The sequence below is a fragment of the Rhyacophila brunnea genome, unplaced genomic scaffold (genome assembly GCF_057557595.1).
Source record: "Rhyacophila brunnea isolate RB1 unplaced genomic scaffold, BYU_Rbru_1.0 scaffold_17, whole genome shotgun sequence".
Lineage (NCBI taxonomy): Eukaryota > Metazoa > Arthropoda > Insecta > Trichoptera > Rhyacophilidae > Rhyacophila > Rhyacophila brunnea.
Genome location: NW_028232827.1, coordinates 3,662,768 through 3,687,726, shown reverse-complemented (window position 1 = coordinate 3,687,726; position 24,959 = coordinate 3,662,768). Strand labels below are relative to the sequence as shown.

At 35.8% G+C, this 24,959-nt stretch overlaps 2 protein-coding genes across 3 annotated transcripts in view; one reads left to right on the top strand and one right to left on the bottom strand.

Annotated features, from left to right (window-relative positions):
* Positions 1 to 1,327: 1,327 nt before the first annotated feature.
* On the bottom strand, positions 1,328 to 14,787 carry DENR (density-regulated protein). Of its 2 annotated transcripts, none has more exons than XM_085944528.1 (5): positions 14,665 to 14,787; positions 14,397 to 14,583; positions 6,220 to 6,387; positions 2,988 to 3,127; positions 1,328 to 1,508 (listed from the first exon to the last, which is right to left on the bottom strand). In XM_085944528.1, exons 2-5 carry the CDS (start codon positions 14,572 to 14,574, stop codon positions 1,464 to 1,466), a joined length of 531 nt encoding a protein of 176 aa, XP_085800654.1. In that variant the 5' UTR covers positions 14,575 to 14,583; positions 14,665 to 14,787; the 3' UTR covers positions 1,328 to 1,463. The 2 variants fall into 2 exon arrangements, with proteins under 2 accessions (XP_085800654.1, XP_085800655.1); XM_085944529.1 differs by having other exon boundaries at positions 14,754 to 14,787.
* Positions 14,788 to 16,472: 1,685 nt separating this feature from the next.
* The window catches only part of LOC147073568 (RING finger protein 17-like), a 39,998-nt gene continuing 31,511 nt past the window's right edge, over positions 16,473 to 24,959 (top strand). Inside the window, exons 1-5 of the mRNA XM_085944824.1 lie at positions 16,473 to 16,622; positions 16,785 to 17,032; positions 20,820 to 20,916; positions 24,115 to 24,263; positions 24,840 to 24,920. Of these exons, the coding sequence (XP_085800950.1) occupies positions 16,583 to 16,622; positions 16,785 to 17,032; positions 20,820 to 20,916; positions 24,115 to 24,263; positions 24,840 to 24,920 (615 nt within the window). The 5' untranslated portion in view covers positions 16,473 to 16,582. The remainder of the gene's footprint in view (positions 16,623 to 16,784; positions 17,033 to 20,819; positions 20,917 to 24,114; positions 24,264 to 24,839; positions 24,921 to 24,959) is intronic.

Here is a 24,959-nt window from a genome sequence, read left to right as displayed (position 1 = left end):
TTTACTTGTCACATGATGAATTCTAGGAGTTTACTTACACATAGAGCTGTAGAGGTTATTTGCGAGTGATAACCACTGTCTTCTTTGTAAAATATACCAGAATAATATTATCAATCAGCGGCACCACATCCTTGTGTGGCATGCCCTCGGGCCGTCTCTTGTATCTGTCTCTCTGCACCAACCACCCCTTGATTCGGCGATCATTATGAGGGATTCATAATCATTATTTTCAGATAGTCTTATCTTATACGTTGCAAGTACAGTACTCGCTCAGTAATCCGCCACCCCAAAAACCAGACAAGTGTCCAATTAGTGAAAGCGGCGGATTATAGTGCATACATACAAAATATGGTAAAATTAAAACAGGTATTTCATAAAAAATAGATTTTTCGAGAAATTTGTATTAGCAATTTACGGTTTTATAATTAATTTCGTTTACGATCATAGATGTGCCTATGAAATTTCCGATTCCGTGTGTTAATGGGTCATAAAATGTAAGGATTATTTATATTACCTTCTTAAAATAAGTAATTTATGATGTTTTAAGAAAAATCTGTCACAATTTTCAATGACTGGCTCATGAAATCGGAAACCTCGGAAAATGGAAATCGGAAATGCATCGGAAAACTGGACATTAACTCTGTGAAATGAACGAGCCCTGAACATCTTTGAAAGAAAAATTCTCTGCCGTATATATGGACCGATCAGGGATGGCACCAATTGGAGGAGAAGATATAATGCTGAGCTCTACGGACTGTACGAAGATTGCAGCGCAGTTCAATCAATTAAGATTGGGAGACTGCGATGGCTAGGTCATGTGCACCGTATGAATGACAATGAACCGGCAAAGAGAGTGATGTCCAGCAATCCAATAGGACGTAGAAGAAGAGGGAGGCCAAAGATTCGCTGGTTAGATGGAGCTGCCAGTGACTGCCGTATTCTGGGGGTACCAAATTGGAAAGCGGCCACACTGGATAGGGACAGGTGGAGGGAGCTGTTGTAGGAGGCCAGGACCCACACCGGGTTGTCGCGCCCCTGATGATGGCTCATGAAATAGTATACTTTATTACGATTTATTGAATATTTTTGTATGTCAGGATTCTGAAATCATTTCGAATTCAAAATTCGAATTAAAGGTATGGTTTTATATGAAAATAATGTTCAAGGGATGTTTTTTTTGCGAAAATTTCGAATTATGGCGAATTTTGAATTATCCGTGTTCTTATTAACGAGGTTTTACTGTATGTACCAATTATTGATACTTTTTCTTTCAATATGACATCACTAAGTACATATAGGACAAGTTTCTAATGATTAAAACAAGGCATACAATTCAGAAATATTTATTAGTACATAAATAATTTGAACAAGTAATAGACAAGAAGATACAGAACAACATCTCATTGATTTGTTTTATAAAAAAATGTTTTGTTTATTGTGGGTATGGTGTTTGTTGATTATGACTACCTCTTCTGATCTCCCAGGTCTTCGATATTGTCTTCATCGATCTGGAACAGAATTTAAAAAGTGCTGATGATAATTGTAACTAAATGAAAATAAATAAAAATGAAACTCTAGCATAATTTGTCTACCGTATTGTTGTGCTGAAACCAGACTAATTATCTACCGAATATTCTACGCATTGTTTTTTAGATTCTAGATTTTAAATTTTAGATTGGCGACATGTTTTGTATCTGCAATATGTTGTAACGATATTTATTCACCTTACACTGATAAATACGTTACTTAACGCTAGCAACACCGGGCCGCTAAAATATGCAACCGCTACATTGCAAGCCTGAGAATTATAAAAGAATTACGTTGGTACGATTGCGTCGTGAACACGCTGAGTGATCGAAAGAAGCGGATCGAAGAGGGAGTTCACCAACCGACATCGCCGAAGGAGGGTCTTGAAGGAAGTTTCGTCTACGCTTCGTAGGAATTAGGCCTAGCATTTGTTCGTTATTACTGTTTCACTTCTACATGATTTTGGACTGAGCATGTGTTTTTGCTTAACTTTGTTTTAATAAACCTTGATTTTGGACATGGTTCCTAGCACAAACATTCTCTTTTATTTTTTTAAAGTTGCCTGATTAATCCTATTGTGTTATCACCCAGTTGAATTAAATCTGGCATGGCGCCCTAAACTATTTCTTGGTTACATTTTTCATGGTGCACGAGTGGAACTCATTGGCAGACAAGCGTACAACAATCAGTTCTCACGACCCTTAATATATTTTTGTTTTCTATAAAGATCATGTGCTCTACCTTATTTACTCTAGAACTGAGCTATGCCGTTATTCATGGAGAATTTTATGGTAATATTCTATTTTATTGTCGAGGCTGTGATTTCTCACAATACTTTTGTTACATTATACACTAAATCTCTTAACCGTTTTCACTGGCAGTATTACCCAATAATAATGTTATATTACATTAACCTTTCATGAGAATGTCACCTGAAAATGTTTGTAATACAGTAAGTCGACGACTTACGTGATTAATTCGTTCCGAAAGTTTTCATGTAAGTCGAAAAATCGTCTAAGTCGAGGACTTACTGTATATTATATTTTTTTGATGGCATTAGAAGTATTGCATTCGGAGATATTAGTTTTTAAGTACGTAGTAATGATTTCAAATGTAAGATTTCGCAAATCGTGTAAATGGAGGTTGTATTTGGAGGAAGGAACATTATTTTTAATTGTCATTATAATCACAAGGCAGATGACCCGGTACATTATCAACCAACAATAAAATCTTAAATGGTTGTTTATTTTCTTTGCAATATTCTTCTACCTCTTGTATAAAATGATGACGAAACTAAACGTCAAAAATTTCTTGAGTCATCCATGCTTTTCGATTGGATTTCCAAATCACAGGTAGTGAAGGTTAGAAAATCCTCTGGTGGCCGCACAGGAGAACCACTGATCTAGACCATAAAATGTTATTGTGAGATGTCATAACAAATGTGTAATTGTAATACATACCTCGGGCCACTTTTCAGGAATAATGTCGAACAGGTCATCCTTAACGTCTCCTTGAATAACGATTTCGTCATCACCAGTGACGGAAGAGCCGCACGCAAATTTTGTGCCAAAAAATTTTGCCGCCACTTTTAAATCAATATCTGAAAAAAATCATAAGTTAAAATGTGTCACTATGTAATATTTACCAATAAAAATAGTACATAAAATTAATTATACGATTTGAGATATTCACAATCAATAATTTTAGTAATGTGAATTTTTATACTAATTTGAGACATAAGTTTTCAGCGCAATTACGTTTATTTAATTATTAGGCATTTGATATTCTTGTGAATAAAGGGTATTGTAAAAAGAACCGTTTTTCTATACATTACAAGATCGCTTATTGAGACTACCAGTTATTCAAATGGGCTTTGGCTCCCCGATCATTAACTAACAGTTTGAACCGTTGTATGTTGACTCAACGATTGTGGTGACAGAATGCCTTGAACATAGATTATTATACAGAGTTTCCAAGTATAGCCACTTAAGGAGGCCCAATTTGATGGACTGTATAATATGCAGGCCCCCGTACAAAGCGTACAGCTTGTGATTGTATCTTCGTCTTCGTTATTATGTACCAGATCTACGAGCCATATAAGCGATGGTGCCCACAGAACGCGTTGGGCGCGCGAAGTCCGCGTATGCAGTGTTTATTCATAACCATAATCACACGTCTCTCGCCGCGCATTACCCTTCACCTATGTAGTAAGCGGCCCAAGCAGCACAAAATAAATATTATTACAGCGCCTCTCATAACAAAGCAATAAAAATATTATATTATTTCGGGGCTTGTAATTAAAATTTACGACGACATTATTCAACCAGCGATAAACTGAACACGCAATAAAATAAAACAATGACTTCTCTGTAATTAAATAATTGCTTTCCGCCCGTCGATCGACGATGCCTCGCGCAGCGTGTTTTTGCTCGCTGTGTTCAATGAATGGACTCCATTGTATTTTCTTTCATTCGTATCGCCGAGAAGCGGTGATTCGCGAAAAAACGATGATTCATGCGGCGCGCGCGTATAATGCGTCGCCATATCCAGTGGGCGCTGGCGTATTTGATTACGTTGTATTTTCAATGATTTATGCGCCACTTGTAGAAATTTTGCGCGAGTGCGGCGCCCGACACGTTCTGTGGGCACCATCGCTAAGACATCTGGTCTTATTAGTGTTTTGTACAAGATGCGTTTCAAGTGTTGGCTTAATACTTCGGAACGTAACACCTCCGTTAGTCAGAAGCGACATTTGCTACCTAGCACTATCTTCTTTTAATTTCGATTTCTAGGCTACTCTCACTGTTAATAGAGGACCCCAGTTAAACAAAATTCCTGACTCTCTCAAAAGCGCTGTTGTGCGACATATCTAATAGCACCTGTACACGTGCATGGATTTACTGACACCAATAGTGTGTAAATTAAACCATCACGATAATACCTGTTTACATGGAAAAGTGCTAACTGTCTCACCAATCTCATTCTTCAAGCGTAAGCGAGACGCGTTGTTGTTTTTTTATAGTGCTATTTAACTGATTGTGAAAATTGGTAAAGGTCAAAAATGCTCTGTGTGGTGTAGTTTGTAGTTTTTCCAATAGGTTCGCCGCTATCGTTCAATACTGCACAGACAAGTTCCAACTGTCGCGTGAAAATTCAGAAGCTGCTGAACTTTTTTAATCTATACATACAATCTTGCAACTTGCACGATAATACGTGTTTACACATCTATTTTCTTGTTATGTCCGTGATAATACGTAGTCGGCTGTAAATCTTAAGCAGTAGGTCTTTGAACAATCAAACTAAGCATCAATGCAATCAAATTGGTATCTGAATCATTGCGTGTAATTAGTATTTAAGGTTGTCGACGAACAGTGTGAGGTACGAGGGTGGTCCCAGAAGTACCCGACCTAACAAAGAAAACACAAAAAATTTGGGAATTTTTTATTTTATTTCTCTACGTAGTCTGCTTTTAGGTTGATACACTTTTTCCAGCGATGTTCAATAGCTTTGATACCCTGTTTATAGTGAGAATCGTCGAGCTCCTCAAAATAGCCATCAACCGCCGACTCCACCTCTTTATTGTTAGCAAATCTTTTACCACCGAGCCATTTTTTCAAGTTTGGAAACTGAAAATAATCCGAGGGGGCTAAATCTGGCGAATAGGGTGCGTGAGGAAGCAATTCGAACTTTAACTCATTGATTTTGGCCATTGCGATAACGAATGTGTGAACTGATGAATTATCCAGATGAAACGAAACTATCTTTTTCGCCAAATGCGGTTGCTTTTTCTTGATTTCATCACTCAAACGCTGCAATAAGTTTGCATAATACACGCCCGTTGATTGATTTTACTTTCTGAAGACAATCAATGAAAAATACCCCACGCGCATCCCAAAAAACTGACACCGTGACCTTGCCTGCAGATGGAACTGTCTTCGCCTTCTTTGGAGCCGATTCTCCCCTTTCAGTCGATTGTTTTGACTGTTCTTTCGTCTCAGGTGTGAAGTGATGGACCCATGTTTCATCCATGGTTATGAATAGACGCAAAAACTCTGCTTTATTGCTGTGAAACTTCACCAAACACTCGATTGAAACATCCTCACGATGCTGTTTTTGTTCCATTGTGAGTAATCGCGGCACCCACCTTGCGCACAGCTTTCTCATCTCCAAATTTTCTGTCAATATATGATGTACAGCACTCACTCGCGCAATTTCAGTCGACGTTCATCCAATACCATTTTGTGGATTTTCGTCACCATTTCTGGCATGGTCACCTCATTTGGTTGACCACTGCGATGTTCGTCTTGGCAGCTCGTACAGCCTCATTTAAACTCATCCACCCAATACGTTACTGTTGTAAACAAAGGAGCAGACACCTCCAGAGTAGAATCTAGCGCCGCTTTGATATTGGTTGGACTGAATCCTTTCAAAAGAAAGTATTGTATCACATAAATTTTACCAATTTTTTCCATATTTACAAAATCACTGAGAGCGTTCACTGTTGATGGCTGACAAATAATTACTGAACAACGTAACGTCGTCAAACTTCAAACTTAGGCTTTATAAGGTTGGTACTTTTTATCATGGTCACTATTTTCAAATAACAACTGCTATCTATACGTCAGGTCGGGTACTTCTGGGACTACCGGTACCTAGTCACAAAAATAAATAATAAAATCATTATACTCATACCAAAAGTGCTTAGGCCAGTGACAACGGTAACACACTTCTTCTTTCCTCGGGGTGCTCTCGCGACGGTCACAAGTCTTGGGACGTCTTCCTTCTTTTTGGCTTTCAGCATTCCTTTACCCCCACGCTTCTGACGTTTCTTTTCCTCCTCCCCCCCTCCACCTTCTTCATCTGTAAATTTGTTACAACGATTTTAAGTAACATGAATATAAAATAAAACAAAGGAAAATCACCATTTCTACATCAAAGGGAGCATATCAAAGAGTTTGGACCAAAACTAAAAGTAGCCTTATGAACTTATTCTAATACAGCACTTATTCTGATTCCACAATCTTGTAATGCAATTTTGTTTATAAACAACACCTTTGGCCCATTTTTGATGTTTTGTTTTTACAGTAGGAGTAGAACCTCGATTACCTGAACTGATTGGGGATGAAAATTATTATTTAGTATTATAATGAAATGTTTTCATATTTTAATGTATGATGGGTAATTCTCTCCCCAATGTTTGATGAAAAATTTGCTGTACAGCTCGCAGGCCGCAAAAAAATTTTGGCAAGCCGCCAGTTGGAGAACGCTGGTCCAGATACAGGAGGACCTCGACTTTCGCACATAATTGGTTCCTGAAAATGTGTGCGAGTGTTGAATGTTCGAAAATAGAGGGAAGTAAATTTTGTTTTTAAATTGTGTGTATTTTAAAATATGTATTTATCAAGTAAATATAACATGTTTAAAAGGCGTTTAAGAGACATGTTTCTGTATAGATTTTAGGTGTCCTGGAGCATTGTCTAAGAGTAATAATATTTTAATGGTAAACTATTAACTTTACAATATTGCTTAAGGTGACGCATCAGTGAAACGCCAAATAATTTTCAACTGTACGCGCGACGAAATTTTGGACTCGCTGCCATTCACTGAGAGAATGTTGACCCAGGAACACGTCACTTTGCTGCGTGATGGCGACAGGTCAATTAATTCTAAAATCGTGTAAAGATGACTAAAAACGTTACCCATTTACTTTAAAAAGAAAACATGTCAATGAATATATTATTATTGTTACTAATAGAACAATAAACAGAACATAAAATGGACGTATGTTGGATTTATATGACAATTAATATTTCGTTTGACAGGCGTCATTTTCACCCGCCACCCGCAATCCGCGCATCGCCTAGCGACGATCTTTTTAGACCGTGCCTCAACTAATGCATGGCCTTAACTGCTGGCATGAAATGTAAAGTGAACCAATCTTTAAATATTAACGCAGTAACCCAGGCTTTTTTATTTGATTTCCAAATGACTGGAAGCCATTCTTTATCTTTCCCTTTCAATGCTCTGGGATTTTCTGTTCGGTTTTTAGAAGGTTTATGCCCAGGGGCAAATGATTCTTCCTTAGATAAGAATGTACAATTAGGCATTTTTTTCAAATATAAACCTGTCTCATCTACATTAAATATTTGGCTAGAGGAATACTCTCCATCTTCAATAATTTTGGATAATGAGGAAATAAATTCTTTTGCAGCATCTTTATCCGCATCAGCCGATTCTCCAGTGAATCTAATATTATGAAAAGAATACTTCATTTTAAACTTGTTTAACCAACCGTTACTTGCTTGAAAAATCGTGTTAGAATCTTCTTTTAATCTAGCCTTCCAATCTTTGTGCAAACTAAGAGCCTTCGCTTGAATAATTGTAATACTCAGAGGGACATCTTTTTGATGTTGGTCATCGATCCATGAATACAAAGATTTTTCTATTTCATCCATAACTATGCCGTGTCTTTTGGAAACAATCTTTAAAGATATATTTCCACAGTTTTGAACGTATTCCTTAATTTTATTTTTATTTTTCAAAATTGAACATATCGTAGACCTGTTAGTATCATACGAACGTCCAATTGAAGCAAAAGATTCGCCGCTATCAGAACGTCTAATAATTTCCATCTTTGCCTCGATCGTGAGAAGTTTATGAGTCCTTGATTTCTTTTTGTTCGTATCAACACTGCAGTTTTTCCGTTTCTCACTCATGTTTATAAATTTTTAGGGTGAAATATTTCAAATGAATAATTTATCAAAACGCACAACATGACACGCCCGCACGCGCTCCTGCGCAAGACTAAACCTATCCTAGCTAGCTCACAAGCAAAATGACGGGTGCAAGCAGGATGCAAGTGACGCAAGAAATGCACTTGCTTGTGAGCGAGCGAGAAGGGGATATCTTAACCGCACAGTCAGCGCGACGTTTTAAAAAAACGATTTTTTTTGAAATGTGCGAAATAGCTAATTGTGCGAAAGTCAAACGTTCGTAAGTCGGGGTCCGCCACTACTCACAAACTTATTAAAAAAAAAATGTATTTTATTTGAAATCGTATAGGTACCTATCAAACATTTTTCCTATAATTTTATAAAACTGATCATACTATAATTATAATTCCGGATAATCGAGATGCTACTGTATATACGTATGACACGTACGATTATTTATGATTACTCATTTAAATTTCCTAAGTAACGATGCTTCAGTGTATTTGGCTGCTTGTTCATTACTTATGATTGTCACCATCTGTTATTCCACATGCTACATTTTTGTGTTATATAGCGAATGATTTAGTTCTGGTTCAAGTCGAACGTGTTTCCTATTTGAAATTGTCAATGTACGTAGTAACACAATACCATCCAATCAGAATTCAAGTTTCACTATTTGGTTAGGTAATACAATACTCTCTCTACTATAATCTGCCGTTATTTTTACTTGTTGAAAGCAAAAAATCAACCTCTATAATTCGCCGGTATTTGTTATGTCAAATTCAGTAGTCCGCCGCGTGCGAATGTCAGCTGTCCGCTGTCATATTTAACGTAGCTGAGGCATGGAACAACCTACCGGGACGAACACTAATTTCATCGTGGGAAAGCTGTGGCCCTCTATGAATCAAGATGATGAATCTGATGATGATCAAGATGATCTCAAAACGTTGTGCTATAGCGCAGGATATAGTTGCGATGTAAACTTTAGCAGCAGACACTCGTCACTATAGTACTTGTTTTCCGAATAGACCAAATGTCGACTGTTCAGGAAACAAAGAACAAAGTTCACTATCTTATATTTAAATATCAGTATATATATCAAGCACTCTGTCTCCACTTTATGATTGCCACATTATCCAAGAAGAGATTTGATGAATAATATATTAGTATAATTCATTAAACTAAGAGAAAATACGTTTTATTTACAAGTAAGCAATGTGGATTTACGGATCATTTTCAGCGCTGGCTCGAAAAGTGGATATTCGGAACAAAACAAGGACATTCGGAATGTAAGACCATAGCGTATCGTTGCATGGCCCACGGTATACCGTGTTGTCAAAAAGTACAAACTTAAAAACTTAATATTTATTCATGTAATTTTTAATAAATTTAGTGATGGTACATGATTTTTTTGTAAATACCTGATCAAGTTGTATCAATGATCGTTTTTACCTAATTTCATAGGTAATAATCAAATATGCCATTCACGATTTTCTGTTTACAAAATTGGGAATCAACATATTATATAATTATAGTTATAAAAAAACTGTATCCATAGATTTACGTAATAATAAGGTAGGTAGTGAAAATTTTCTAATTTCTATATTAAAATGGTGGCAATGATAATTTTATTGGTCACAAATAATGCTTCATTATGGATTTTAATCGAACTTGATACAATTAAACTTATACAAACCATACATTACATATTATTATGTATTATTGGCATGGAACAAAAAATGGGAATGGGACGACTGGCCTCCGGACAATTGGACGCCGCACTGTCGTAGACACGTCTAGACGAGGTATTTTAATCAGTTTCTATTTACTACTTAGTAGTTTGAATTCATTTTACTCTTAACATAATGTATTCTTTATCGCGGATTGAGAATTACCATGCCTAAGGCTTTATCTCTATATATATAAAAATCTCGTGTCACGATGTTTGTGGTCGAACTCCTCCGAAATGGCTCGACCGATTTTTATGATTTTTTTAATGTATATTTGTTAGATATGAGAATAGGTCAACAAGTATATTTCATACCGCTAGGTGATTAGGGTATCTCTATCCAGAAAATTTTTCTTTTATTTTTTTGACAATTTTTTTTTGTATTTTTTTTATTATTTGGCATAAAAAAATACTTATAACCCCAAATTTTCACCCTCCTACCCCTACCCTCCCATTTTTTAATCGCGATTTTATTATTTTTGTATGAACAAATTTAACCGTCGTTCGTATTTCAAACAGAACGAAATTATTTATGTTGTTGAATGACAGATGGCGCTACGTCCGAGAAGAATTCAAGAGAAGCGTCGCGTCATTTTGACATTTCATTCGGCATATCACAACGCAGTGCGTGCAAAATTTTGTACGATTTATTTTAATTTATCTATTTTTATGTGCGTGTATTACAGTGCACAATGCTAGCAAGACGCAAGGGGGGCCATTTGGGCCGTCGAACGAATAAAGCAACACACATGCAAAATAGTAGAGCAGAAAGAACAGACGAACAAATCCAACAAGATAACAAAAACATGCGTGTAAACATGTCGCAATTGCGTGCATCCCAATCACAAGAGGCACGAGCTGAACGAAATCAACAACGACAATTGGAACGGAGCCAAGCGCGCCAGTTCGTAGTTAACACACGCAGAGCAAATGACCGACAACGCCAACAAGTACATCGAACATTTACATCCGCTTCGTTCCTTCGTCTCGCATTCGAGAACGAGCCAGATATTGAATATACCGCTCATCCGAAAGTGCTGATTGGTGCTATGGACAAAGAATGGCCCCATTGTCATGCGCTCAAATTCAAACATGAGTCAGCCAGGATGTGTTGCGCATCAGGAAAAGTGCAACTATCAGAAATTGAGATACCACAGAACCATTGAAAGGCTTGCTCATCGGCACGGTTCCAGATTCAAACCTGTTCCTGAAGTCCATTCTCACATTCAATTCATGCTTCCAAATGACTTCGTTCGGAGCAACAAAAATAGTTCACAATACTGCGGCAAATGGTCAACAATTCCATTCTACGTTCAAAATCAAAGGCCAGGTATACCACAAAGTAGGCTCATTGCTGCCAATGCCAAACGAACCACATAAATTTTTACAAATCTACTTCATGGGCGGTGAGGACATCAATCATGTGGATGCACGTTGCGGCTACAATAACCTCAATTCGCCTAATGCCAGGCGCATCGTCGGCGAACTGGACGCCCTGTTGAATGAGCACAATGAATTATTGAAATTCTTCAAAACACACATGCACGAATTGCAAAGTGACAATCACGCTATTGTCATCAATCCTGATAAAACACCAGCTGGAGAGCACGTGCGTCGATTCAATGCGCCTGTTGTTGACGACATTGCTGGAATCATGGTTGGCGACCGCACATCGACGCGAGAAATCGTGATTCGAAGAAGAAACAATAATCTGGAGTTCATCGCTGACACACATCGTTCATACGACGCTCTCCAATATCCGCTAATTTTCTGGAAGGGACAAGACGGATATCGCATAAACATTAAACAACGAGATCCTGTCACAGGTAATTCATTCATTATGAACATCATTACTCATTTTGAATTGAGAAAATGAATGGTTGATGTTTTTTTTTGTTTTTATCGGCGGTCATCGTCTGCAGCGCTCTATTCCTCTTTCTATCATAGATCCCATCCCCACACACTTACGATACATTCGTTATTTTTTATTTAACAACCAAAATATTCACTAGAAATAATTTATATGGCAGAACAACGTTTGCCGGATCAGCTAGTATAAAATAAAAAACTCTTTTTTCATTGGAACTTAAACATATGCACGATTAAATCATTGTTTACGTCTGCATATTTACATTCTCAACAACTATTAAATCATAATATAATCATTGAAATATAAATAATAATATTGAATATTTTTTTTTAAAGTACCTATAAGTACCTAACGTCTATTTATTTTTGAATTCCGTGGCGTTCAGTTGTCCGGTGCCAAATCGTCCTAGACCCCAAAAAATAGGGGCATGTGTTATTTAATAACCATTGGTTGCGAATATTATATCCTGAGTATAATATTATCATATAAAATAGTTCACTCACGAAACCAGAATTAATCTTAACAGATGGTACATAAATTGAAATATCTATTGGATAGCCAATAGTCAATGACATTAATATGGACGAATCATCTGGAAAAGAAAATGACACTCACTTTATTGTCGGGTCTGCCAAATCGCATAATCTGTTTTAACGCCATTACGATAAAGGTGGTATTGCTATAAATTCCTGATGCTTTTTGTTGGGTATGCTGAATTGTTCGGTTCGAACGGGTTCGCTCAAATGAACATTGACATTAGAAACACTGCTCTAGCGCCATTACAATAAAGGTAATATTGCTATAAATTCCCGATGCGTGATATCGATAATGGAAATTGCGTGACGTCTACCTATACATTCGAATTTACTTGCTAGCTACTGTATTGAGTGCGTCGTCCATTAATAATGTCATTGCCAATAGTATTATAATTCAATCAAATGTACTGTTCAATGGAAATCCACCAAATAAAAATAGGTATAAACATACATTTTATTAATAAATGAGATTAACTATTCGCGTACATTTTAGCATGAATAGATAAAAAGTAAATAAAAAACAGAAAAAGTTTTGATTATAGACATTAATAATAATATTTTTTTAAGGCAGTAGTTACCGAGTCACACTGTACAATTCATATGACCGTTGGGATATTATCTCTGTTTCTCAGTACAAAATACAGTAATTTAGGTTAAAATACTTACTTCCATAACTCTGCTGTAGTTCAGGGCGAACTGGTGATGTACCAGTCAAGATTGATAACTTTAAATTTGATAAATTCACTATTTAAACAATAGAAACTTAAAATAACACAATAGTAGTCAAAACCGCGCGCTTTGAAAGACGACAAACAGACATCAGACACATATGAAGTGAGCGACATTAGAAGTAGACAGCGCTATATGAAAGCGATATGCGAGAGTGAGACCGAGATATTCTATTTGACGTTCGGAAAATAAGCACAAAGCAATCGTTGCGAAACATGGCGTATTCGGAATTTTTAAAAAAATATCTCCGTTTCAACATAAAAATATACAATTTTTATAAATGATTTCGGTGTAGTTAGACAAAAGACATATAACTGCATTAAAATGTCGATTTTGACAAAAATGGATATTCGGAAAACAAGTACTATAGCGACGATCTGTCACGTGTACCGGGTTCTGGCCAATGACATATTAAATGGACAACTCACTTCATACCGGCGCGCACGAGAAATTGTGCATGAAAGTCATTCACAGATGTATAGGTAGATGTCACGTGACCATATGACGTATCCATTTCCATTATGCGATACAAGCTTCGACAATTTATAGTAATATAACCTTTATTGTAATGGCGTATTAGTGTCATGACTCATTGCGTTAGAAACAGATTCTCGGTTACTTACGACTTCTCGGAGATTAGACGCAAGTGAGCCAGCGCATCACAGGCGACTATCCAATGGTTTCTGTCATTCAATTGCATTGAATAAACATTATCTTAAAATGGCATTTTATAAACAATAAATAATACTAACACATGAAAAGTGATATCCCATCTTTCTTGGAGTGTTTAGTAGATTTTTTTTACAATTTTTAACTAGGCACATTGGCATTTTGTAACACAATAATAACGGTGGAGTCGAAACCTGACAGTCAGAAATTTTGTATGGGCAGACCCAGCGGTGTCGCCAGACCGCTTGCAAGCAGAATGTTCATTTGAGCGTAGGATACCGATATTAAAATATGAATTTCGCCATCCGGCAGACCCGACACAAAGTGAGTGTCATTTTATTTTTTAGATGCTTCGTCCATATTAATGTCATTGGTTCTGGCACGTACGCTCCTGAGCACGCGGTAAAGAATGTGCGTGTAAAGGCCGCTAATGGCTGTGTAAATATCACAATGGTCAAATAATGTTGGGTAGGTCCATAAAAATTATTATCAATGCAATCGGGGAGATCGTTAAATTTCATGATGTATCTAATTACTAGTACACTAAATGGATAAAAATCAAGTAAATGTCAATGTGAAATTAACCGTGACATGGAAAACAGACGTATGGGGAAAGCACTCACTTAATTTAACCTTTTCGAACTCCGTGGGTAGATTCCTTTCGAGCCATTGTTTGCATTTTTCATATTCCGGATAAAATTCACAATATTCTATGGGCATTGTACAATTTCCACAGTACAATACCTTTATTGGGTAAGTAATGCCTTCCCTAGGCCCCATAGTCAAGTTGACTTCTGTCATTTTTCTAACCTAAAAAAATATGTTTCATGAATACATTTTACAGCCGAATAAGTACAATAAAAATAATTATGACAAAATGGGACAACATACCTTATAATAAATAATATATTAGCAAATATTAGTTATTTACATTTACAATAGGTGTAAAAAATATCATCGGTTAATTTATTCAGTCTAACCTCCTTTTTCCAGTAGGGGTGAAATTGTGTTGCCAGTTAAATCACTAGTCGTGATATCACTCGAGCGGCAGTTCTCAACAAACGGTGTGCCGCGAGACGATGCTAGGTGTGCTGCGGTGCATTGTTTATTAAAAAAAACAAATAATTTTGTATATTATACAATTCTTACTTAATAGTCAAATGTGTGTACATGGTTGGTAATATGATTGAGCACCTGTATGAACTTAATAAAACAGTGCAAGGTATGAATGTAAATATATTGACGTGCTCTGATAGAAAATAAGAAAAATTCAAAATAAACTCGAACTTTGGCAGAAGGAGTTAAGACAAGGATCTCTATAAATGTACCAAAGGACCTATCAGACTATCATTGAAAACAAGCAATTAATTTTGGATCCGTTTCAAAAACACTTAACTTTGCTGCAAAAGAAATTTCATAATTAAGTACTTTCATACAATCAATACTGGATTCGAAACCCTTTTGCAATCAATGTCGAAAATTCTATAGAAGCGCTTTCCCTATAAATTCGAAGGGAATTTGTTGGATTGAGAAACGACGGGACACGTAGATGTTCCATTGGATATTTTCAGGATTTCGGTTAATAAAGAATATCCTCAGATTTCCGGCAAGGCTATCGCAGTTCAGATCCCATTTTCTACGACATATCTAGGTGATTGAAGTTTTTCAACTCAAGTTATATTTAAAAATAATAAGCAGTCTTGCTTGACATTGACCAAGAACTCCGAATTGCTCTTTCAAATATCAAGTGAAATTATTATATAAAACTTTTACGTAAATTGCCACCCATCACATTAATTAGGATATTGATAGGTTATACAAATACATGGGAATATATACATTTAGTTCTTCCTCATGTGTTATGTATATTTAATTATTTATCAAATAAAAAAAACGTAAATCAATGTAATTTTGGTGCATGGCCCCCACAAGGGGGGGCTGACAGGGCTCTAAGCTGAGTGCCCAGGGTCAACCAGATAAGTGAGATAAACACAAATTACAAATTTACTCTAAAAGTAAAAAAAGTCGACTGCGGCTAGTATACTACCTACGCTGATATTAATATTTTAAAACATGCGAGTGTAGAATACAATTTATTATTATTGTGTCAATACTCGATAAATAATAATTTTTAACCCGACAACTAACCATAATTCAAGTGGGTTATAAATAAATACAAAAAATCGCTAAACATACAATCAATACCATCAATTTTACCTCGAACACCATTTGAAAAACGCTATTATTTAGAGTCTCACACAGTCTTTAACTCTAGTGATAGGTAGGAAGGCCCACCAAAGATTCTGGTCTGGAGTCCGCGTTCAGGATGTGGGATCTATGTTTTGGTGTTTACATAATTTTACTTGTGGTGTGCCGCGAAATTCTTGGAAGTCCTTTGGTGTGCAGTGGGTGAGAAAAGGTTTCAGGGCACTGGACTATGGAATCCATAATCCATCAGTGCAGCCTTCCTGTACCTACTCCTACGCGGTCCAATAAATATTAATTCAGCAAAAATTAATTTTGTCATCTGTTGTAAATTTATAGGATTTCTTGTTTCTTAAAAAAATACTGATAATTTGAGAAATTTCAATGTACGGTAGGTACAAAACATCTACTCATTTAATTATTCCAATTAAAATTCTAGTCTATGACATTAAGCGGGGCGTTTCAGTTCAATTTCGCTGGAATCTGGAATTATTAGTCTATGGTTGAAATCGTTTTGGTTTGGATTTGAGATTATTTTTTTAAATACATCGACTGTTTAGCCGACCCATCAGGATTTAATATATATAAAAGAAAAACAACAAAAATGAAGTGCAGCTATTGTTACCAAAGTTATGCGATAACCAGTAAGTAACAATATCTGATACCAAACACTGATTTCAATATTATTGTTATGCCGCCGAACGCATGACAATTAAATAACATGCGCCCATGGCGGCACATAAAAATTATATTTTTGTACTATCTTGACGCTTATTAACGAATGCCATTTTAATGTGAACCAACAGATTTGTACAAACTAAGAGAATACGTCCCATTCATACTGCATTGTGGACATTCCATCTGTAATTTGTGTATTACAACGGTTTTAAGAACATCTGACGCCATTACTTGCAAAACTTGCAAAAAAGTATCCGAGCTTCCTGCCGCCACAGCTAAGGAATTACGCTCAACTAAAAAATATGGTGACCATTTCCCTATCCATATGAGCTTCCTCGGAACTCTGTTCTATAATCATGTCATCGCAGTCAGAGAGGTAAATAATCTTGGTAACATTTTTAATTGTTTATGTTTTGTTGTGTTATAAATGCCGAGAATGTTGATATTTTGAATTATGAATTACGAACGAAGTACAGTCGAACTCGATTATTACGATCACGGATGTAACGAGGAAACATTCGTTGACATACGAGGGTGGGTCAATAAGTCCTTAGAAAAGCCGACAGGTGGCGCGACTAGTACTGTAAGCGGTTTGTTTTCATGCAGCGGCACTACCGATTCAGTATGCTGCGAAGTTTCAATCAGATTGGTCGGGTTGTTGTGTGTTTCTCGTACATTTAAAAAAAAAATTTGCTTTACAAAAATGGAGAAAATTGAGTTTAGAGCTGTTATTAAACATTTTAATATAAAAGGGTTAACAGCAAAGGAAATAAAAAATGAGTTGGATTTAGTTCACGACATATCTGCTCCTTCACTTCCAACTATTTATAACTGGTTAAATGAATTTAAACGTGGTCGTACATCAACAAAGGATGAACCACGCTCAGGACGTCCTGTAGAGGTGACTACACCAGAAATGATCAATAAAATCCACGATATGGTGTTAAGTGACCGAAGATTAAAGTTGAGTGAGATAATTGAGGTTACAGGGATCTCAAAAGGTAGCGTCATTTCTATTTTACATGACAAATTGGGCATGAAAAAAATTTCTGCAAGATGGGTGCCGCGTTTGCTCACAGTCGACAATAAACGCAATAGGGTGGTGGCCTCTAAAGCCCTGTTGTCGCTCATGCAACGCAATCCGGATGAATTTTTTCGTCGCTTTGTGACTGTAGATGAAACATGGATACACCACTATACTCCCGAGACGAAAGAACAGTCAAAGCAGTGGATTGCGAAAGGCGAACCATGTCCAAAGAAGGCGAAAACCGTAAAATCAGCTGGTAAGGTTATGGCTACAGTATTTTGGGATGCACGTGGAATTATTTTCGTTGACTATTTGGAAAAAGGAAAAACAATAACAGGGGATTATTATGCATCTTTATTGGACCAGCTAAAAAACAAAATTGAAGAAAAACGGCCTTATTTAAACAGGTAAACAATCCTCTTTCATCAGGACAATGCCCGTGTTCACACATGTTTACGATCAATGGCTAAAATTGAAGAATTGAAGTTCGAATTGGTCGACCACCCACCGTATTCGCCAGATTTAGCCCCCAGTGACTTTTTCCTTTTCCCAAACTTAAAAAAATGGCTAAGTGGACAACGTTTTTTTTCAAATGAAGAAGTCATCGATCGGACAAATGCTTATTTTGAGGACCTTCCGAAAACTTATTTTTCTGACGGTTTAAAAAAAATTGAGAAACGTCTAACCAAGTGTATTGAGCTCCAAGGAGATTATGTTGAGAAATAAAAAAAAATACAAAAATAAAAACTGTTTTAATGCTTTTTTCTAAGGAATTATTGACCCACCTCGTATTATTAGTTTATGATTTTTTTCCATACATTTATGCACTTTTATAATATCGAGTATACTGTCCCAGGAATGAGTAAAATCACACGCGTGTGATCTGATTATTTTAGAGTTTTAGCTTGTGCTTTTACTTGTGCATGGATTTACTGGTGTGTAAATTCAACCATTGCGATAATAACTGTTTACATGTTAAAGTACTGACTGTTTGGCCAAGCTCATTCTTCAAAAAATCGTACAAACATGATCACTAGACGATACCTGATAAAATCGGTCAAAATCTCGATGTCGAATTTTCACACGATCATAATACTTTATCCGATACGGATAAAATAATCGGTTCTAGTCAGTTATGTGGAATACAGCGGCAAACACATTTTGAAAATACCCTATATACTGGATTATTTGTTAGTTTGGGTTTGGTTAGGTTAACCCAGCGATACTCAACCTGCGGCCCTTTAAGCTTGTATGTGCGGCCCGAAACACATTTATTATCAGGAATTTCGTATATCTTGAGATTCGTTTCGACTTTTTCGACACCCGAAGAGGATTGTCATTATGGTCCACATTAGATCTGGTATAAGAGTGTTGCTATTGCACACGATTAATTAAAAAAACACGCATAATTTTTAAAATCTCAAAAATGTTTTGTAAAAAAGGGGGGGTTTCACGATTTTTTTCGTCACACCAGTAGTGATGCGGCCCACGTTACTTTACAAATATATGTATTTGGCCCGAAGAAAAAAAAGGTTGAGTATCATTGGGTTAACCTAACAAATAATCCAATATATCGGCTATTTTAAAAATGTGTTTGCCGCTGTATTCCACATAACCGACGTGTACCAAATAATCTACTAATAGTTTATTTCGACAAATGGGTAGCCGAGTATCAAAGTAGGACATAACGTCGTTGAAACTAGAAAATTGTGTAACTCCAAAAACACTACTTTACAGGAGAGACACAAAACAAAGTTTCGTGTAGAGTTGGGTTTCGGGAATTTACCGACGGGATTCTTTTCTCGGGATTCGGGATTTCTTTATTATCAAAAATTAATTGAAAAAACGATTTTCTATATGAAAAAAGTGGACAGAAAACACAAAAGGTTGAAGATTGATCGGGGCATTTAACACAATTAAGCCAACGTCGACTCAAAATGAGCGCAATTTTTGCAACATCGGGGAATTTTGTGTCTCAAAAGTGTACGCGATTGTCAGACACAGCGATTGATAGTCTGTGTTATTTGAAATCCCATTTTAATAAGTAATGTCTTGAATTATTATAGTTTTCATGCTTCTATTTTCTTCTAAATAAAAAAAAAATCATTTTTTTTGGATTTTGTCATTTTTACACTGATTTTAGGATTTTTACAGGTATTTTTTTTAATTTCATAATATCACGAGAATTCTTTTCTGGAAATCCTGAATCTCGAGAATTCAAAAGAAAGTACAGTATACTTTTAGTAATCCGCCTCTCGATTATCCGACAACTATAATCTGCCATTATTTTTACTAGGTAAAAGCACAAAATCAAGTATTTGATTGTCAAATTCAGTAGTCCGCCGCGTACACGTAAACAACACAGATGAGACGAGTTTATTTTGGAAACTTCTCCTTCGTAAACTGTACGTTCATCGCAAAGAAAGTAATGTACCAGGGAGGATAGTGCCCAAGGACCGCATCACAATTTTGCCATGCTCCAATGTAACCGGGACACACAAATGAAGCTTTTGGTCATAGGGAAAGCCAATCCTAAGCCATTCAAGAATATCTGCCTCACCGAACAACTGGTTGTGTCAAGTGATTTACTGTTTAATATTTAGTTAATACTTGATTTTAATTATAAATAAAACCGTAATTTGCTAGTACAAATTTCTCAAACCTGTTTTAATTTTTACCATATTTTGTATGTATGCACTATAATCCGCCGCATTCACTAATTGGATACTTGTTTGGTTTTTGGGGTGGCGGATTACTAAGAGAGTACTGTACCTTAATGAAATGTTCTATTATTTTTTAATAAAAGTGTACCTATAATGATAATTAATGGTAAATAAAGTAGGTATGTATTGTTGATCATTAAGACTATAATTTTTGGGGAGGGGAGCCTTGGATTTATTTTTCTGATTTCGGGGGCTGTGGTATTTAAAAGTTTGAGAAGCACTGCTCTAGAGAACGACTCAAAAGTGACTTTTCACCATCGGCGGTGATCGTGTCAGAGGGTTGGCCTGAGAATCTACCTATGTAATTTGAGCTTATGGCAGAGACTGAATTCCGTTAAGTATGGCCACATGCTGAAGTCGTATAATTGTATTTATTTTCAATAATATATTTAAATAATTATTCCCTTTTACAGCAAAACAAGCCTGAATTTCCGACCTCGCGAGTCATGTATCCTGCTGGTATTTCGCATCCTGCCACAAGAGGATTACAAAAGCTAGCAATCAATAGAGGTATCTATCTAGTTTTTAATACTATATCGACTGTGGAAAGGAAATGGGGCGTAGGCCTCAGTTTTTGCAAAGTGGGTTTTATTTGTTATTAGCAAAGTATGTAACTCAATACATGGTACGCCCAAAGGATTTAAGCTGAAAATGACGAATTATTATCAAAATTTAGCTTTTAGTTTTTGGAAATGAAGGCCGTGTGAATTTTACGTCCAATCTCGAGTAAAATGCGATTTGTTTTAATTTGTTGTCAGGAGCCACTGATTGAAGTGACAAGTGATTGTCAAGAACCAAATACATCCGCAAATATTGGTTATTTGTTATAATTATTGTAAATAACTAAGATTAGCTTGAATCAATATAGTTATGTCTATCTATATATAATAAAATATTTGCTATATTTACTATTATTATTATTACTATTATGTAATGATTATGTGTCATTTATGTTTTAATAAAATACTTTTTTTCTGAAAATAATAAATTATGATTGTTCTAATTTTAACATTAATATAATTAAACCATGGGAAATGAAAAAATATTAAATAAACACCTAGTGAAACACTATAAAGAAATACATTCCCAAGAATTTAATTTAAAATAAGTGAGAAAAAAGGCTATTTGCTGCGTAAGTCCACTGTATTTTATGAATACGACATTTGAAATTGGTAAGGAAAAAGGATATTGCCATCATTTTTATCAGTTTTTCTCTAATAACTTACGTAATTAATGTCAGATTGGGAAAATAATACACCAAATTATTAATCATTATAGACTTCAAGTCTGTGTATATTAAAAATTTTGATTTTGACAGAAAATCATTGATAAAACGTTTTTTGCTCCTGTAAAATTTGTTTTGTGTGGATTACGCCCTTTTTCCTTTTTACAGTCGATATGGTCATACTTAGGGCTTCCAATTAACCGGAGGAAAAATACTACCCGGTTAGCGGTTATTTTCCGAATAACTAACCGGTTATAACTGTTGTATTTAAAAAATGAATTTTTAAGTATTTTTGATATTATTTTTTGCACATTTTTTCTCTTTGACTCTACAATTAGACGTGGATTTTAGCCACCTCCCGATTAATGAGAGATAACATAATGTTATCCACTTGCCGAACCTACTACCTCCATGTCCATGCTCTGGATTCAAACACATATCATTGAAAGAGATTATTTTATTAATAGTTGTAGACCTACATATTATAATATTGATACCAATGTCACCATTTTCACGACGAATGGGAAGTTGAGGATTTACCTTGGATGATAAAATACAAGATGTATTGTTTAATTTGTAACGCCTCACAGTGAGGTAGGTAGATCACTGCATTCTGATACTGGATAGTGGCCTCACAGCCTACTTCAAATTCTACATGCCTGGTCTATGGTAAATTAAGTCATTATAAAATATTGCCTACATCATTTAAAATTGTTTGGCATTTTAATAATCGATAATTCACAGGAAGTCACAATTGAGCGTAGTTATGCAGAAAGCACAGTCCACAATATCGGAAAAAATGAGTTATCGTGTTTAACACAAACTCACAGGTTTTTTCTACCTTCTGCATAAATCAGCCAGGCAGCCAGCATACAAAAATATAACATAAATGCGTTACGAAAATTTCACATAACGAAAAACACGCTACCGTTGATTTGCAGAAAGCAGCCACAATCACTTGACCTATTTCTGCATTTAATTATGTTCACAAATAGTTGGTCTCCTAATTTTGCAGAAATCACTCTTGACATGACGTTTTTTTCGGATACATAGTAAATCTTCTTGGTTTTTTCCTCATAGCTGTTACTCACCTTATCACCTAATCACCTTAAAATGTTATCATCTTTTGAGCGACCGACACTTTTCACCCTTCTCAATCATCTGCAAATCTCAACTTGTTTATTATGAAGGAAGCAATTTTGAAATAATTATATGGAGTTTCTTCAAACAAAACCACACATGGCTGCTTTCTGCAGAATGAGGATCATTGAATTTTCATATTTTGTAGAAAGCAGCCAGCCATTTAAATACCAATATCTCTTAAATAATTCATTTAATATCCTTGAAAGTACTATAAAATCATACACAAATCAAAAACAAAAAATAGTCCATTGAAATTGTGTAGAATTAAATAATCTCATGTAACATAAAAGTGCTTATATCTCAGTGTGTGGTTTGTGCGGACTGTCTGCTTTCTGCACAACTACGCTCAATTAATACTAGAAGGAATTAATTATTATCAAATATGTAAGGGTACTAAGACTTCAGTCATTATTGTCAAGTATCTACCTGTCATTTTTTATATAATTATAATTTTGACCCTACATAATAGATAAAAAACAAAATGATTATTATTTTTCAATGAACCTAACTCACATTTGAAATATTTTACAGAAGTGTTTTTTGAAACAGCCTAGTTAGGTTATTTATGTCTTTATAAACAAATTTATACATTTATTTATATAAATAATAAATAATTGAAGTAGGTTGTTTCAAAGAACTCCCTTCTAAAAAAAATTAAAGTGATATGCTAGAATAGCCCTGCTATGTTAGAATACCGTTTTGTTAAGGCTATACCTCAGTTGAGGCATGGTCTAAAAAGATCGTGGCTAGGCGATGCGCGGATTGCGGGTCGCGGGTGCAAATGACGCATGCCGACCGAAATATAATTTTTCATATAAATCCGACATGCGTCCATTTAATGTTCAGTTTATCGTTCTATTATTAACAATAATAATATATTCATTGACATGTTTTCGTTTTAAAGTAAATGGGTAACGTTTTTAGTCATCTTTACACGGTTTAAGAATTAATACCCCCGTCGCCAACACGAAACAAATTGATGTGTTCGCACCTCGACGTTCGCTCTCCGATTGCCAGCGAGTCCAAAATTTCGTCGCACCTATAGTTGAAAATTATTTAGTATCGCCTTAAGGTGTTTTGTCATTCGAATAAGGCCCTGGGGCGTTCATAAACATAATATAAAGGCCCCTTTATTCGAATACAAAGGCCTCTTATATTATATATGAGCGCGACACCGGTGTCCCGTCTGAAACGTGCCTAAGTCTGCTGACAACTGTTCTCGTGGATCCTGGTTTTATAAACACTAATCTGAGCCTAACGACCTAACCTGATAACGTTTTGCAGTTGCCGCTAGGATCCTGTTGCTTCTTTCTCTTGATGGACATAATTATTTTTTGCAGATGTTGAAAAGCTAAAAAAAGCTCTGTCGACATGTGAACGGCACCCGGAGAAGCCGCTAGATCTCTTTTGTAGAAATTGCGACAAAGCTATCTGCGTCAATTGCATCAGCATCTGTGGAACGCACACAATCGTGCAACTCAAGACCAAGGTAAATGATTATATCGTCTCTGTTCTGGCAGAACACACTAACTGGAGAATACTAGTTTTGAGTAATTTGACTTTGAAGTTGTTAAAATGTTTGAAATGGTCTATCACGTGAGTTTATAAAGTAATCGTAAAAAGGATTACTTTAAAATAAAGACTGTTTATTTACTAAGAAGGTTTCCAGACGGTAAAGTTTGAAATAAGGACAATTTTGGTATAACTAACTCAATATGTGATTTTTTCGAATTAGTGTCTTCTGCCAGAACGGTGACGATATTATGAAATGTAATGATGTAGCACAATTCTAAGTCAAAAGGTAAGAGGTTGCGACAAAACAAAAAAGGGGAAACCTTAGGTACCCTGCAGCACAAACACTCTTTAGAATCCACAGTTAAAACTCAATTCTCAAATGTTGGAACCAGCTAAACATCATTATCCAGCTATGTATAATGTTTTAGTTTGCTGTGCGAAAAGGTGACTCGAAACCTGGTGATTACGTTGTAGTGTCTCCACTTAAATATTTACGTAATGCAATATATTTCTAAATACAATAAATTAATCAAGGATTTATATCTTACAGAATGAAGAATGTCAAGCCAATATCGCAATACTGATGCAGGGCGCTAAAGATGTGCTTCACCGTGTCAGAAGGACTACTGCGGTAAGCATTTCCACCACAAAGTGTATGTCAATATCCACA